Here is a 13,320-nt window from a genome sequence, read left to right as displayed (position 1 = left end):
ATGCGGATTCCAGTAATAATATCATGGGTGTCACAAAATCCCATGGCACACATTGACGTTACTCACAGCACACCATTTGGCTGCCTATAAATTAAGCTTGAAGTAATAAGAGAAAAGTGAATTCCACAGACTTTGAAGTGCTACAACAGTATGTCTACTTATTTAAATAAATACTTTAAAGACCATTATTTAAAACTCAGGAACCTTATTACTAAATTAGTTAAATACATTTTCATCAAGTTTGATATTACTGTAAGAATAACATTTACACACTGCGTTTACAAATGAACACACTATATACACACAATATTAATTCTAGGTATATTCATTAAAAGATGTTAGTGGTTAATATCTCTTTGTCCTCTCCCTCTGTTATATAAAAACAAAACACAATCTCTCTTAACTATCTGTATTTGGGATTGTTTTATGACATTCTTAATGCCCATATAATATTGCAAAACACCAGCAATATTTTAATTTTTAAACTTATTTTAACGTGTTGAATTTTCAGCACCACTATCACACACCACAAATCCCTGGTATGTTTACTAGTTGCCTTGAAACTGTTGTTTTTGAAATACATCTTAATGAGAATCAGAAAAAAGTCACTGACACACCCGATCTCTTTTGTCGCTATTATATGCAACTCCCTCTGTCTTGTATCCAAACTATACTATATAACAGAAAACAAGTGTCAAACAGATACACTTTACTGGCCATTTGCACTGTTCAAGAATTGTAGACTCTTTAGGGACCTCTGAATGTGCATTGTACAGTAAAGTAAAGGAGAAATTTGTTACAGAAATGGTAAAGGGAACAATTCTGATCCTTTTCATTGTTTTTGCTTTTTTGTCAGGAGAGGTCCTTGAAGCCAAGCAAAATGAATGTCCTGAACCAAAGTACCATTCTGTGGTTCCCTGTTCCTTCTCAGCTCCTGCGGGGACAGGGGAGACCGGGACAGGAGAAGCATGGTTGTTAGAGCGTGCAAGGAGGGCCATGGTTACTGACGTCTTTGGCGAGATTAGAGGTGTTGAAATACAGGAAGAGTTTCAACAACTACAAAAGGCAGAGACTTTTATATTTGAATTGATCCAACGTAGATCTTTACCCACACGCCCATCAAAGCCACGTACCAGCCTAGCACATGATACCCGGACTATCAGTATGGTCAAGCAGGGCCACAAAGAGGAGCAACAATCACCAAAAAAAGAGGCTGTTCCAGTCAAATCTAGTCTATCCCAGTGTTTACAGGGAACTGCTTCAAAGGCATTCAATAACCTGAATCCGGACCATTACTTAGACATAGAGTCTCCTGGAGAGGCCAATCCCCCATACCACCACAACATTCAGCAAAGTGGCCAGGATCGGCCAGAATTTTATCAGATGCCCAGACAAGCCTCTATGATTAACCCCTCACACTCAACCTCATTGGACTATCCATCTTGCGGAGTAGTGCAAGTCCACCCAGACTCCAGCAACAGCGAACTCGATTCATCTCAACATTTCCACAGCTACCCTCCTCCAGGTCTGTTAAAGCCTTACCAACCACCTTTGCCTGAGGAGCAGCTGGTCAATGCTGAGTATATTCCAGCCCAGCCCTGCCAGGCCTCCACCAGAGCTTATTCCCATCACCACTCAAACCGACACAATGCTCCTGGGGTGCCTAAATCTAACCAAAGAACATTTTCTCCAGAAAGAGGCCACCATACTCAAGAGCAGCAGCCCACAACCTCTCAGGTCCAACCCTCCAGATGCCGAGGGGGGCCCAAGAAGTGTCGTTCGATTGAAGACAGAAATGGTGCCACCAGAAAATTGGGAAAGAAGGCTTGTAGGTCTCAGTCAGAGAACAGTCTACCAAGATTTCCGGAACGTAAGTACAATACAGTAGAGAGGGATGGTGGAGAAGCTGGAAGTGGCGGGAGGGGAAGCCGCAGTAGCCAGTCGAAGACTAGGAAACAGCAGCAAGGAAGTGGTAACTACCGGTGCTGGAAGTCTACGCTGGAGCTCAGCCAAGATGAGGCTGACCAGCCACCTACACAAGCCCCCATGCATGGCTCTTTAAATTCAAACCCAAAGGACAATTTTGCAAGGCGCACACGCAAATCTCGTTCTACACATACATCATATGTCTATCCACATCGCAACTACAACCAGCACCCACACTCCCAACATCATCAGCACATGGAGTACCAGTTAGAGAGGCATCAAGTGCCAATATGTCAACCTAGTGATGACTACACTCATCCACGTCAGGGTGAGTCTGAGTCCAGCATGAGTGAGGCTGACTCTCCTGACTCCAGCTCTTTGTCCACTGACTCAGATGAAAGTGGCGGTCTGGTTTGGCCCCAACAGCTTCCCCCTCAACTTTCCCTCCCATCACCTCCTGCTGCAACTGGAGCAACACTTCAACCCAAGGCTTTTGTCAAGATCAAGGCCTCACATGCTCTCAAGAAAAAGATCATGCGATTCCGCACTGGATCACTGAAAGTAATTACCACTGTATGAAGTGGAATACTAGCAAAACTGAAAAAAAGGGAGCTGCAAAGCTTTGGACTATATAGAATATTGGACCAGGAGAACGTTAAACTAGTGAACAGTGAATATATAAATGGAGCATTATTTTTTTCACTGAGCTCACATAAATGTTACAATGAAAACCTTTCTCGCATTTAACCAATCCCCTGGCGGGGAGCAGTGGTCCCGGGGGAGCTAGCACTGAGTGCCTCACTCAAGGACTAAATCCTGCAGACTTCTACATCCCAGCCTGATGCTTTACCATTGACCTACCAGGCTGCTCAGTATTAATAAAAAATCTATTTGTATTTGGAAATACTATGAGCTGGAAAGAGTGGATTGGGTGGATGGTGTTACATGTACCTTTAAAAATAATGACGTAACTGGGGATCACTCTATCAGCCATTTTCTGTCAGGAATGACGTTTAAAATACATATGTATTGTCATATTACTATAATAATTTAATCATGTTTTTTTAAACGCTAATCTAGTTTTGTCACACTATACACATAGTATTCCTAGACAACAACTGTGGCCACATTTTAATCCATGCATTTCAATTTACTATAGTGTGGGCGACTGTGGCGCAGAAAGGTAGAGCGGTTGTTCACCAATCTCACAGTTGTTGGTTTGATCCCCGGCTCTTCCGGTCACATGTCGAAGTGTCCTTGAGCAAGACACTGAACACCAACTTAGTTGCTCCCGGTGAGTGTTGGCCACCTGCATAGCAGCTCCCCCATCGGTGTATGAGTGTGAGTGTGAATGGGTGAATATGAAGCAGTGTAAAGCACTTTGAGTGCCAATAGGTAGAAAAGTGCTCTATAAGTGCAGACCATTTATATAAGAGTCCTGTTCTACCACCTTTGTTAGAAGGTTCAAATGGTATATGAAAATTGAAAAAAAAGTTTATTAATCCCCAAGAAAAAAATTGTTTGGTTACAGCTGCTCTCTGCTCAAAAAGGAAAAGGAACCATACCAACAGGGTGACTGTTTCTCACCTCACAGGGACTCTCTCCAGATGCAGGCTCAAGTTGACGATTAAAATGAGAAATATCTTGTTGTGATTAAATTTGGAAAACAAAGTCAGGATTCAGAGTTTAAAAATTTTAGGGTAGTTTATCACAAATGTTAGATTGAAAGGTTGCATTGTACTCTGCATGCAATAGCTCACAAAGAAGCAACGTGATTCATGCCATAAAGTGATTGGTAGGAGTCATTGACACGGCATTTCTGCTATTGTTTCCTCTTACAACCTAACAACCAACTTTCATACAGTAAGCAAAGTTGGACCTCCTGGCGCAGACATTGTGTCACCAAAATCAGCTACGTAGACAAAGTAATGGGTCACAGGTCAAGAGATAACCCCTAAATTAACCCTAAATTACTCTGCAGTCTTAGTTCTAAATAGACAAGCTCCACATTCCGGATCCTTATGATAACAAACATGCTCAGAATCACATAAGAAGACCAAATGAGATGTACTCAAACTATATTGTGGATTGCTGTCCTGATATTACATTAAAAGCTTGCTAAAAATAAAATAATTAAAAGTTGATCTGAAGGTTTAAAGGTTAAAACCCCACCTAACAAACATTCTTCTCTTTACCTAACCTTAATGCTTTCTTATTGTGTTTCAGGATGGCCTTGTCCATGGTGATTCAGGGCTGTTGTGGAGTTACGTGTGTCAGCACCGAAATTGATGTAGTCTGTGACACAGTCTGTTAAAGCATCAGTGTCTTTACCCTGTGGCTTACAGAGTGCCTTTCAGTCTGTAGCCTCAAAGCATCACTGCAGGTCAGCAATGGCCCTTCCCACAATGATGATTGTGGTGGTGTATGGTGGTGCATGCCACAGTGATAATAGCAAAGAAAGGGCCACTTGTCAATTTTGTTCATACCTAAGAATAAAATCAAGAAGTACAAAATTGATGAAAGGCACAAATGTTCTTAAATTGTATGTGCCAGTTAAGTACAAACCTGTTAACAGAACTGGCTCCTGTATTAGGTCACACTGATCTGGATTTTAGAACATTTATTTTATGTACAGATTAATCAATACACCTACTACTGTAGTAGTATTGTGACCTATGCAAGACCATTTTCATAATCGAATATTTAATTTTTCTTACTTGTGTAAGACACTTACTTGTGATGTGTTGTTTGTTTGGTTGGTTGTGTTTGTTTTACTTATTTATTTTTAATCTGTTTAATTGGAATCACATTTAAACTCCAAATTATACATTTCTAGCCTTTGTACACAACTCATCCAGGGTCTGGATCACATTAAAAAAGAGTTCCCTAAAATGCAACTCAAGAACCTGTTCGTCTTAAATTATCATTTCAATTTAGCAGTCCTTTAAGTGTGTATTTGTATAGCCTCATGCCAGCACACTCACTCATTGACTCATACTAGATACATATTTTAATGCTTTGCAAATTGTTCAATGGACCAATGCATATTAACATTTTAATGTTTAACATAGGATCTTATGTCATTTTTTCCTTTTCTTTCCTTTTTTTTTTTCTCTATCTAATTTAGTTATACATGTGCATATTGGAAACATATTATTAATACTGTACATTGTAGTATTACAGTGCTGAGGCAGGGCACTGTTTTTATTTAGACTGACTGCAATTGTTGCTGAAATGATGCATACCTGTTATTGTGACATTTCTAAGTCACAGTGTAATTAAACAGGACGCTAATGTAATGCAAACAACCAAAGTCAGTTCATGCTTCTTACATTTGTCTCTTCATAAACATACAGATATTAAATATATTATGGATAGAAGTGAATGTATCTGTCAGACATGGGGAACTGTTAGAACAATAGATGTTGCGTGGTTGTGAAGAAGTGGACTGGTTGATTGTACAGTATGAGGTTTCTGTGAGACAGTATATCTGAGATCCAAACAAAGTAACAGTAAACTTTTCACCAGAAAGCAGGCTGTGAAGTTTCTAATTTTTGCTCAGCAAACTCAGAAATCAATTAAGTATTCCTGTAAGGACACTGTATAAAATTTAATTTTAATGATAGTGTAGTAGACTAAGAAAAAATTGCCTAACTTGCTCTAGCCAACGGACTATTAGTTTTGTTTTGTATGAAATTTTGTATGTTTTACAAATCTGAAAATGTGGTGCATGAAATTAAAGTACAACAACAAACAAAAAAACATGTCTAAAGGTGAAAGTTTGTATGATAATACCAAATGAGCAACCTATTTGTTTGTCCCTAGGCAGTTCACCAATAGTTACACTGGAAAAGAAAACACACCCACACACATAGCACGTGTGAGTGATAGAAGTGCTGAGTGATTAAAATGTGGATGTGCCCATTTGACAGAGATGGGCATTATAGCAGAAATTTGAATAGTGATGAGTAATAAAACATTTGTCTCTTTAACTACACTCAAGGCACAAAAGGATTAGTTTACAGTAAAAGTTCTTTGTCATCTGGAGTTTATAATCATTTTGTGACACAGATTTTGTGCTTTTACAGCCTGTTTTGTCTTCGGGGATTTCAGTCAAGTCATAAATTTGATGGCTTAAGACTAGACTTTAAAACATCATGAAAGACTTGCAACTGAATTTGGACTTTAATGTCAGTGATTCATGACTTCACCACTATATATAATAGATTATACCAGTAAGCTTACTAGTAAATTATTTGTCGCCTTCACTGAAATCCAATACCGAAAAAGTTCAGAAATGACTTCAAAAGAACAGGGTATTACCATATTTATGAATTAATTTGCAATTGTTAAAATTTCAATCTGACGTAATTTACTATGACTAACCATCCAAAGTGTAGGTACTGTATTTGTGTGCTTGTTTGTGTATCAGGTAAGGGACCATCTGCCTTTTACCAATATCTCTACTAAAAAAAAAAAGCTAAGTTCTTTCAGCAATCTGTATTTTTCTTTGATGTTAAAATTAACTCTTCAAATTTACAATGTCATAGTGTAGGCTTTATTTAATTTATATGTAATAAATTACATTACTCCACGTACCACACACAAACACACACGTATACCTACACAATTACCACCACTTGCTTTCCATATTGATAAGGTTTTTCCTACAAAATTACACACTAAATAAACATGAAATACAAAGACATCCATTATCGGTCACCGCTTATCATGTTATACTGTATCCTGAGTACCCAGAGCAAACCCACACACACAAAAAAAATGCTAATTTAAAAAGTACTGATTAGTAGGAATTATTCAGCTATACATTTATCCAAAAGTTTGCAGCTGTCTCACAGCCAAAACGATAGACGGATTTTTCTAACTATTGGTACTGAACGAGCTTTACACTGCTTCTCATTCACCCATTCACACTCACATACACACCGATAGGGGAGCTGCTTTGCAGCTGGCCATCACACCACGAGCAACCCCTGTTTTTTTTTTTTAAGAACTGTAGCGATGCTGACTTAAAGCCATAATTCTGTTGACACTGGTATTCCTTTAACTATGAGCAGCAAAGACATCATGACATTCTTAATGAATAAAATTGTAGCTATTAGAGAAAGAATTCACCAGGTCCCCTCCCAAATATTAATAATAGATCTTCATGTACGACAATGCTAGAATCATCATTAAGGCCCCAATCCCTGCTTTTTACCCATAGAGCTCGCTGAGCTAACTTCAACTATTACCTAATTACCAACTATCATCTAAACTAACAACGTGTTTGCCAGACCCTATTCCAACTAGACTGCTCAAAGAAGCTTTACCCTTAATAGACACGTTCGTATTAGACATCATCAATTTATCTTTAGAAGCAGGCTATGTACCACACGCCTATAAGGAAGCTGTAATTAAACCACTACTTAAAAAAACCTGTCTTGACCCAGGTGTTTTAGCCAATTACAGACCAATATCCAATGTTCCCTTTATTTATAAAATCCTTGAAAAGGTAGTTGCAAAGCAAATAGGCTACCACATGTACAGAAATAATTAGTTTGAAGACTTTCAGTCAGATTTAGAGTTCATCATAGTACAGAAACAGTACTGGTAAAAGTACTGTTTAAATGTTCTTTTGGCCTCAGATAATGGGCTTGTCTCTATAATTGTTCTGTTAGATCTTAGTGCTGCATTCAATGCCATTTATCACAACATTTTATTACAGAGACTGGAACATGGAATTGGGATTAAAGGAACTGGACTAGGTTGGTTTAAATCTTATCTATGGTAAATGGTCTGCACTTATAAAGCCCTTTTATACCTATTGGCACTTGACACGCTTTACACTGTTTTTCATTCACCCATTCGCACTCACAATCACACACACCGATGGGGGACCTGCTATGCAGCTGGCCAACACTCTCCGGGAGCAACTAAGTTGGGGTTCAGTGTCTTGCTCTAGGACACTTTGACACTACCTTCCTGCACCACAGTCGCCACCACTATCTATCAGATAGATTTCAATTTGTTCATGTTAATGATGAATCCTACATGCAAACAAAGGTTAGCTATGGAGTTCCACAAGCCTTTGCGTTAGGACCAAAACTTTTTACTTTATATATGTGTCTATTAAGGCTAAATTATTAGAAAACACTCTATGCTGATGATACCCAGCTATGTCTATATATGGAACCAGATGGCATAAGTCTGGCCTCCAGTACTACTGCAAGGAACCTTGGGTTTATTTTTGACCAGGATTTGTCCTTTACCTCACATATAAAACAAATCTCTATAACAGCCTTCTCCCACCTACGGAACATTGCCAAAATTAATAACTAACTAAGTGATGCCTAAAACTAGTCTCCTTTAGGCAACATTATTAGAAAACATTCCATAAATTTCCATTCCTATGCTGATGATACCCAGCTATATCTATCTATTGAACCAGATTTAAAAAATCAGTCAATGAAGCTTCAAGCAAAAAATCTTAGAAACATGCTTTTCAACTATAATGTTACTCTAGATGGCATAATTCTGGCCTCCAGTACCACTGCAAGGAACATTGGAATTATTTTTGACCAGGATTTGTCCTTTACCTCACATATAAAACTAATCTCTAGAAGAGCCTTCTTCCACCTACAGAACATTGCCAAAATTAGGAGATCCTGTCTCAAAGTTATGCCGAAAAGGCAGTCAATTCATTTTTTACTTCTGTGTTGGACTACTGTAATTCCTTACTTTTGGGATGCCTCAGTAACTCCCTAAAAAGCCTGCAATTAATCCAAAATTTTGCAGCAAGAGTGCTAACTGGAACTAGCCAGAAAAATCATATTTCACCTTCACTAGCTTCTCTCCATTGGGTTCCCATAAAATCTAGAATATAATTTAAAACCCTGCTTCTTACATATAAAGCTCTAAACGTTCAAGGTTTATCTAATATAAAAGACCTCATAGTACCATATCATCCCAGTAGACCACTTCGAATAACAGAATGCAGGCCTACGTGTGGTTGTTGGAATTTCCAAAGGTAGAATGGGAGGCAGAGCTGTAACTTGGTTAAAACCAGGCCTTATCTAATTTACTGTTGCCCTTCTATCAGCTCAAACAAACCGGGCCATTGTCCTCTGACCTCTGGCATTAACAAGGCATTTGTGGCCAGAAAAGACCAGACTATCAGACCATTCTCTGTAAATCCAAGTAGATTAGCAGCCTGTCTGTTAGCAACCACAATGCCTCCTCAAAATCAGCTGAAATATCTTTCTTCTCCATACTTAGTTTAAACTTCAGCACATCATCTTGACTATGTCTACATTCCTAAATGCACTGAATTGCTTTACTGAACAGTTGTAGTACTTCTTGTTCTTTCAACCGCTCCCTTTAGGGGTCGCCACAGCAGGTCATCCATTTTCATCTCACTGTCCTCTGTGTCTTCCTCTGTCACCCCAACTTCTCACATGTCCTTTTTCACAGTGTCCATGAACCTCATCCTTGGCCTTCCTCTTCTCCTTCTGTTTAGCAACTAATTCTCAACCTTTTTTCCCCAATATACTATGTCCTTCTTATGCACATGCCCAAACCACCTGGTGGGAAAGAATCCTTTTTGTATGTCTAAATACTGAACTTGTATTGGGTTTGTAGTATCAAGTGAGAGGTTTAACAAGTTAAATGTGTGTGTATGTAATTGTATGGTATGTACACCTAGTAAAACTTTATACTACGGGACAGAGGACATTTTGGGACAGTGCACGCATTTTCACTGATGGTCAGAGATGTGTGACAGGTTTTAGTGTTTGAATTAAAGTTAGGTTAGGGTTAAGGTTAACATAAAGATTAGGGTTAGATATTTAGCTTACGGTAGGGGTCGGGGAATGACCACAGTCTAAGTCACAACTGCTGGACACACACACACGGATGCATGTGCATAAAGACTGGCAGTAGGGAGTTTTGGCATCTCTGTCTGAGTTCTTATGTTAGTTTTTTATGTTTTTAAATGTTTTTGTGTGACTTCATAGAGTGTCCTGTGCCATGTATTCTGTTGATTTGAGTAGATGTAGATTTTTTTTATCTTATGGTTTTTATCATATTTTCTATCTGTGAGATATGTCTGTGAGATATGTCAGTGAAACTGTCATCCCAGAGAGGCCACGTCATGTTTACTCCCGTGAAATACTTCTACAAATGAACTGTACAAGTATCAGAGTGGCGGATGTCATATTACAGCTCCCATTGTTCATTTAGAAAAATATAAGGAAAGATCTTGGCTCTTCTCAAGTTATGTCATCTGGAGGAATTTTTCAGCTAGAAGTAGAGAAATATTTTAATGTAGTGAAGTCAAAGGGAAGTTTATTGGCATTTATGTACATGTACTACTCAAACTAGAACCAAAAGCAGTAAGTTTAAAATCACTGAAGGCATCCCTTAGGATTCAGCTCCAGCAGTTCTCTCAGTTTATTAATCTGGTAAGGAGAGAAAATAGAAATACATGAGTACAAGAGTATAAATGGCATATAATTCTTTAATGCTATAAAGGGAAAGCAACATTTGAAGCTCTTTGTCATCTCAGCTATCTCAGTATGGGTGGCATTTTTCCAGCTGCCATCTTTTTGCTTTTATATCCTACCCCTCCATCCTTCATCCCTACATCTGTTAGTAGTTAGTGAAAACATGCTCCCTCCAGGGCCAGGAACCTGAAGTATTTCCTGCTTTCCAAGAGACCAAGGGGAAGAGAGGCAACAGAAGAGGAGGAGGGACTGAGGAAAGAACAGAGAGGCACTGAGTCTGAGGAGGAATCCCAGACTGAGTTAAGAGAAACAGAGAGATGGAGGCAGGAAGGGAGAAAGGAGGAGGAGGTTGAATCAAGGCTTCGTAAGCATACATCTGGCTTTGATTAGTAAGGAGCTGGAACCAACTCTGCTGTCTCTGTAGACAAAGAAGCAGAAAAGCAATTGAAGGTGCGGCCCATTTACTTCTCCATCACTGTGTATTTTCTTTTTTCCTACACCAGTCACCTCAATTTCCTTAACACACACATAGTCACATATGCATAAGTACAAATAGACTATACATATGGAAACAAACTGCATGCTGTCTCCATTTCTGACACACTTTTATACTCAAATCAGGACTTTGTGGTGCCAATGTAGGCAATGCAACACAAGCCTCTAATGCCTATTTAGCCCAAAGACTGTACTGATGAATACCTAGAAACCTTCTTCTTATACTTGATTGTTACCCATGGCCTACATAGCTCTTGTCTTGTGTTACTTGCAGACACTGTCATGGTGTCTGTCATATTGAACTACAGATAGGGACTCTGAATTCAAAATACAAAACTATGATTGGTAAACAGAAATGGTAAATAAATTAACCAAAACAAACATATAAATAAGATAAAATAAAGAGGAAAATAGAAGATTTTCAGGGAGTTTATGTGTAATTCTGGCAGGAATTGAATTAACAGTTTCTTGGGTGTGTGGACTACTGTGGCTAGTTCTAGCATAGCTGTTGTGGAAAATACTGATCGGACATTTAAAAGTTGATGTTTAATGCATAACTTTTGTTAAAATGTGTGATTAATTGCTAACCAAGAGTGTTCAGATAGCCAGTGTTTTACTGAGTGTGTGCTTTGGGTTTGTATAATTAGTAACATAATGTACATTCAGTTGTCTGGTCCAACTGTAAATTATCCATGTGCTTGTTGTTTTATGCTAAATTAACTACTTATATGAAGCTTGTTTGAGGCATGTGAAGTTATGTAGCCTGTGTTTAAATTAGTGAAAAGTGAACATGAAATAGCAAAATGTTTTATTTTGTATGTGAGAAAAAAAATAAATAAAATGCAATATAAATACAATAAACATATTGTGTTTTGACCTATGGTTTTGACCTGATCTTTGTGCCTATTTATATCTACCTTTGTAATACAGCCTTTCCAACATCAGCATGAGCAGCAGACTTTTAATTTTTTTAGCTTGTCATCTCAGTCAAATATTCAGTCCTGATATAATATGCAAACAACCAAAGTCCTGAGGAGTGATGAGACCCATCAGAGTAAATTTTGATAGAGTAAAACTAAAAAAGTAAAAAAAAAAAAAAAGAAAGAAAGAAAGGAAAAAGACTGAAACTCATATAGCTTAGTTTTTCTCGTCCCTGGGAAATGTCAACCAAATTGCTGACAGTTTCTCCCCAGGGATCCCCATCCCCCAAACTTAAAATTCAGGTCTAGTCAGTGTTTGCTCATGTATATCAAACATAACAGCTGTTAGGTGTCAGTGAAATATGGGCACATTTCAAGCTTGAAGTTGAAGTAGATTATTGTTTATTATATAGTTTATAGTTCTATTATTACTTTAGTGGTCCAGCTTCTTTCTCATAAGTTTGCATTTTAGACATATTTATACCAAGTAATTAAATTGCAAACATGTTACTGTAGCTAGTGGGAAAGTGTGGAACTTATGAATGTCTGGAAAGAGAAAATTCCACACATCCATATTTGGAACTTTGAAACTTTATGCAATGTTTCACTATGAGGACTTGGACTTCATGTCAGTGTTCTGTGTGGCTCTGCTTCCCTCTAGAGGCCTTGTGCTGTAAAAACATGATCACTGGTGTAACTTCATAGGGCATGCTATTTTTGAGAATTTATTGCCAGTTTAGTTGACCCTCTAGTTCAAGTTAACTAGACAGGCCATAAATTACACTTAATAAATTAAACTGATACACAACAGAAAATGTATTTCTGCTATGCTGTTGTTGTAAGTTTCTTATCTGATGTGAAGATCTGTAAATAACAGATTCAACACAACATGTAGACCTCCAGACTTCAGAATAAGTAACTGGTCTGATTTCCCAAAATAGTTTGTTAGGACCCTAGACTATAGGTATGAGTCTTTATCAGTGTTATTGGCTATTTATATGCTTTAGATTTGTTGTTTTGGCTTTAGGGCTTAGGTTTCTGTCTTTTACTGTTGCACCGAAAGTTGCATTTTTGTGCTGACACACATAAGACTCCTATCACATAACAACAGATTCTCCTTATCATCAGTCTACAGTTCTACATACAGTTGTACTAAAGAACAGGAGGTAAGCACAAATCATTAAAACTACAGCAAAATAGCAGTACTGGCAGTCAATCTTCACAGGGCTTCTATTTTATTGGGATAGCAAGACATACAGAGGTAGCACATTTTAAAGGAAACACACAGTTCAGGGTGAAGTGCCGTGGTATCAGTCCATGCTGGTGGTACTGGTTCAGCTCTTCAGACAGGGTGGGACAGCCTCAGGGGTAGTTGGGGAGGCAGGAGGGGTCAGTCTGGAGATTGACAATTGACTCTGGGATGGTCCAAGAGAAGACTTCCTTTTAACAACACTGCAAAAGTCGAGGTGGAGAGA

General features: G+C 38.4%; 1 protein-coding gene across 1 annotated transcript in view; it reads left to right on the top strand.

Moving 5' to 3' along the window:
- The window catches only part of LOC137109060 (dapper homolog 3-like), a 36,103-nt gene extending 24,323 nt beyond the window's left edge, over window positions 1–11,780 (top strand). The window contains exon 3 of the mRNA XM_067494404.1: window positions 857–11,780. Within this exon, the coding sequence (XP_067350505.1) occupies window positions 857–2,505 (1,649 nt within the window). The 3' untranslated portion in view covers window positions 2,506–11,780. The remainder of the gene's footprint in view (window positions 1–856) is intronic.
- The last annotated feature ends 1,540 nt before the right edge of the window (window positions 11,781–13,320 follow it).

This window comes from Channa argus, chromosome 24 (genome assembly GCF_033026475.1).
Source record: "Channa argus isolate prfri chromosome 24, Channa argus male v1.0, whole genome shotgun sequence".
In the NCBI taxonomy this organism is placed as follows: domain Eukaryota; kingdom Metazoa; phylum Chordata; class Actinopteri; order Anabantiformes; family Channidae; genus Channa; species Channa argus.
This window is presented reverse-complemented; position numbering and strand designations above follow the sequence as displayed.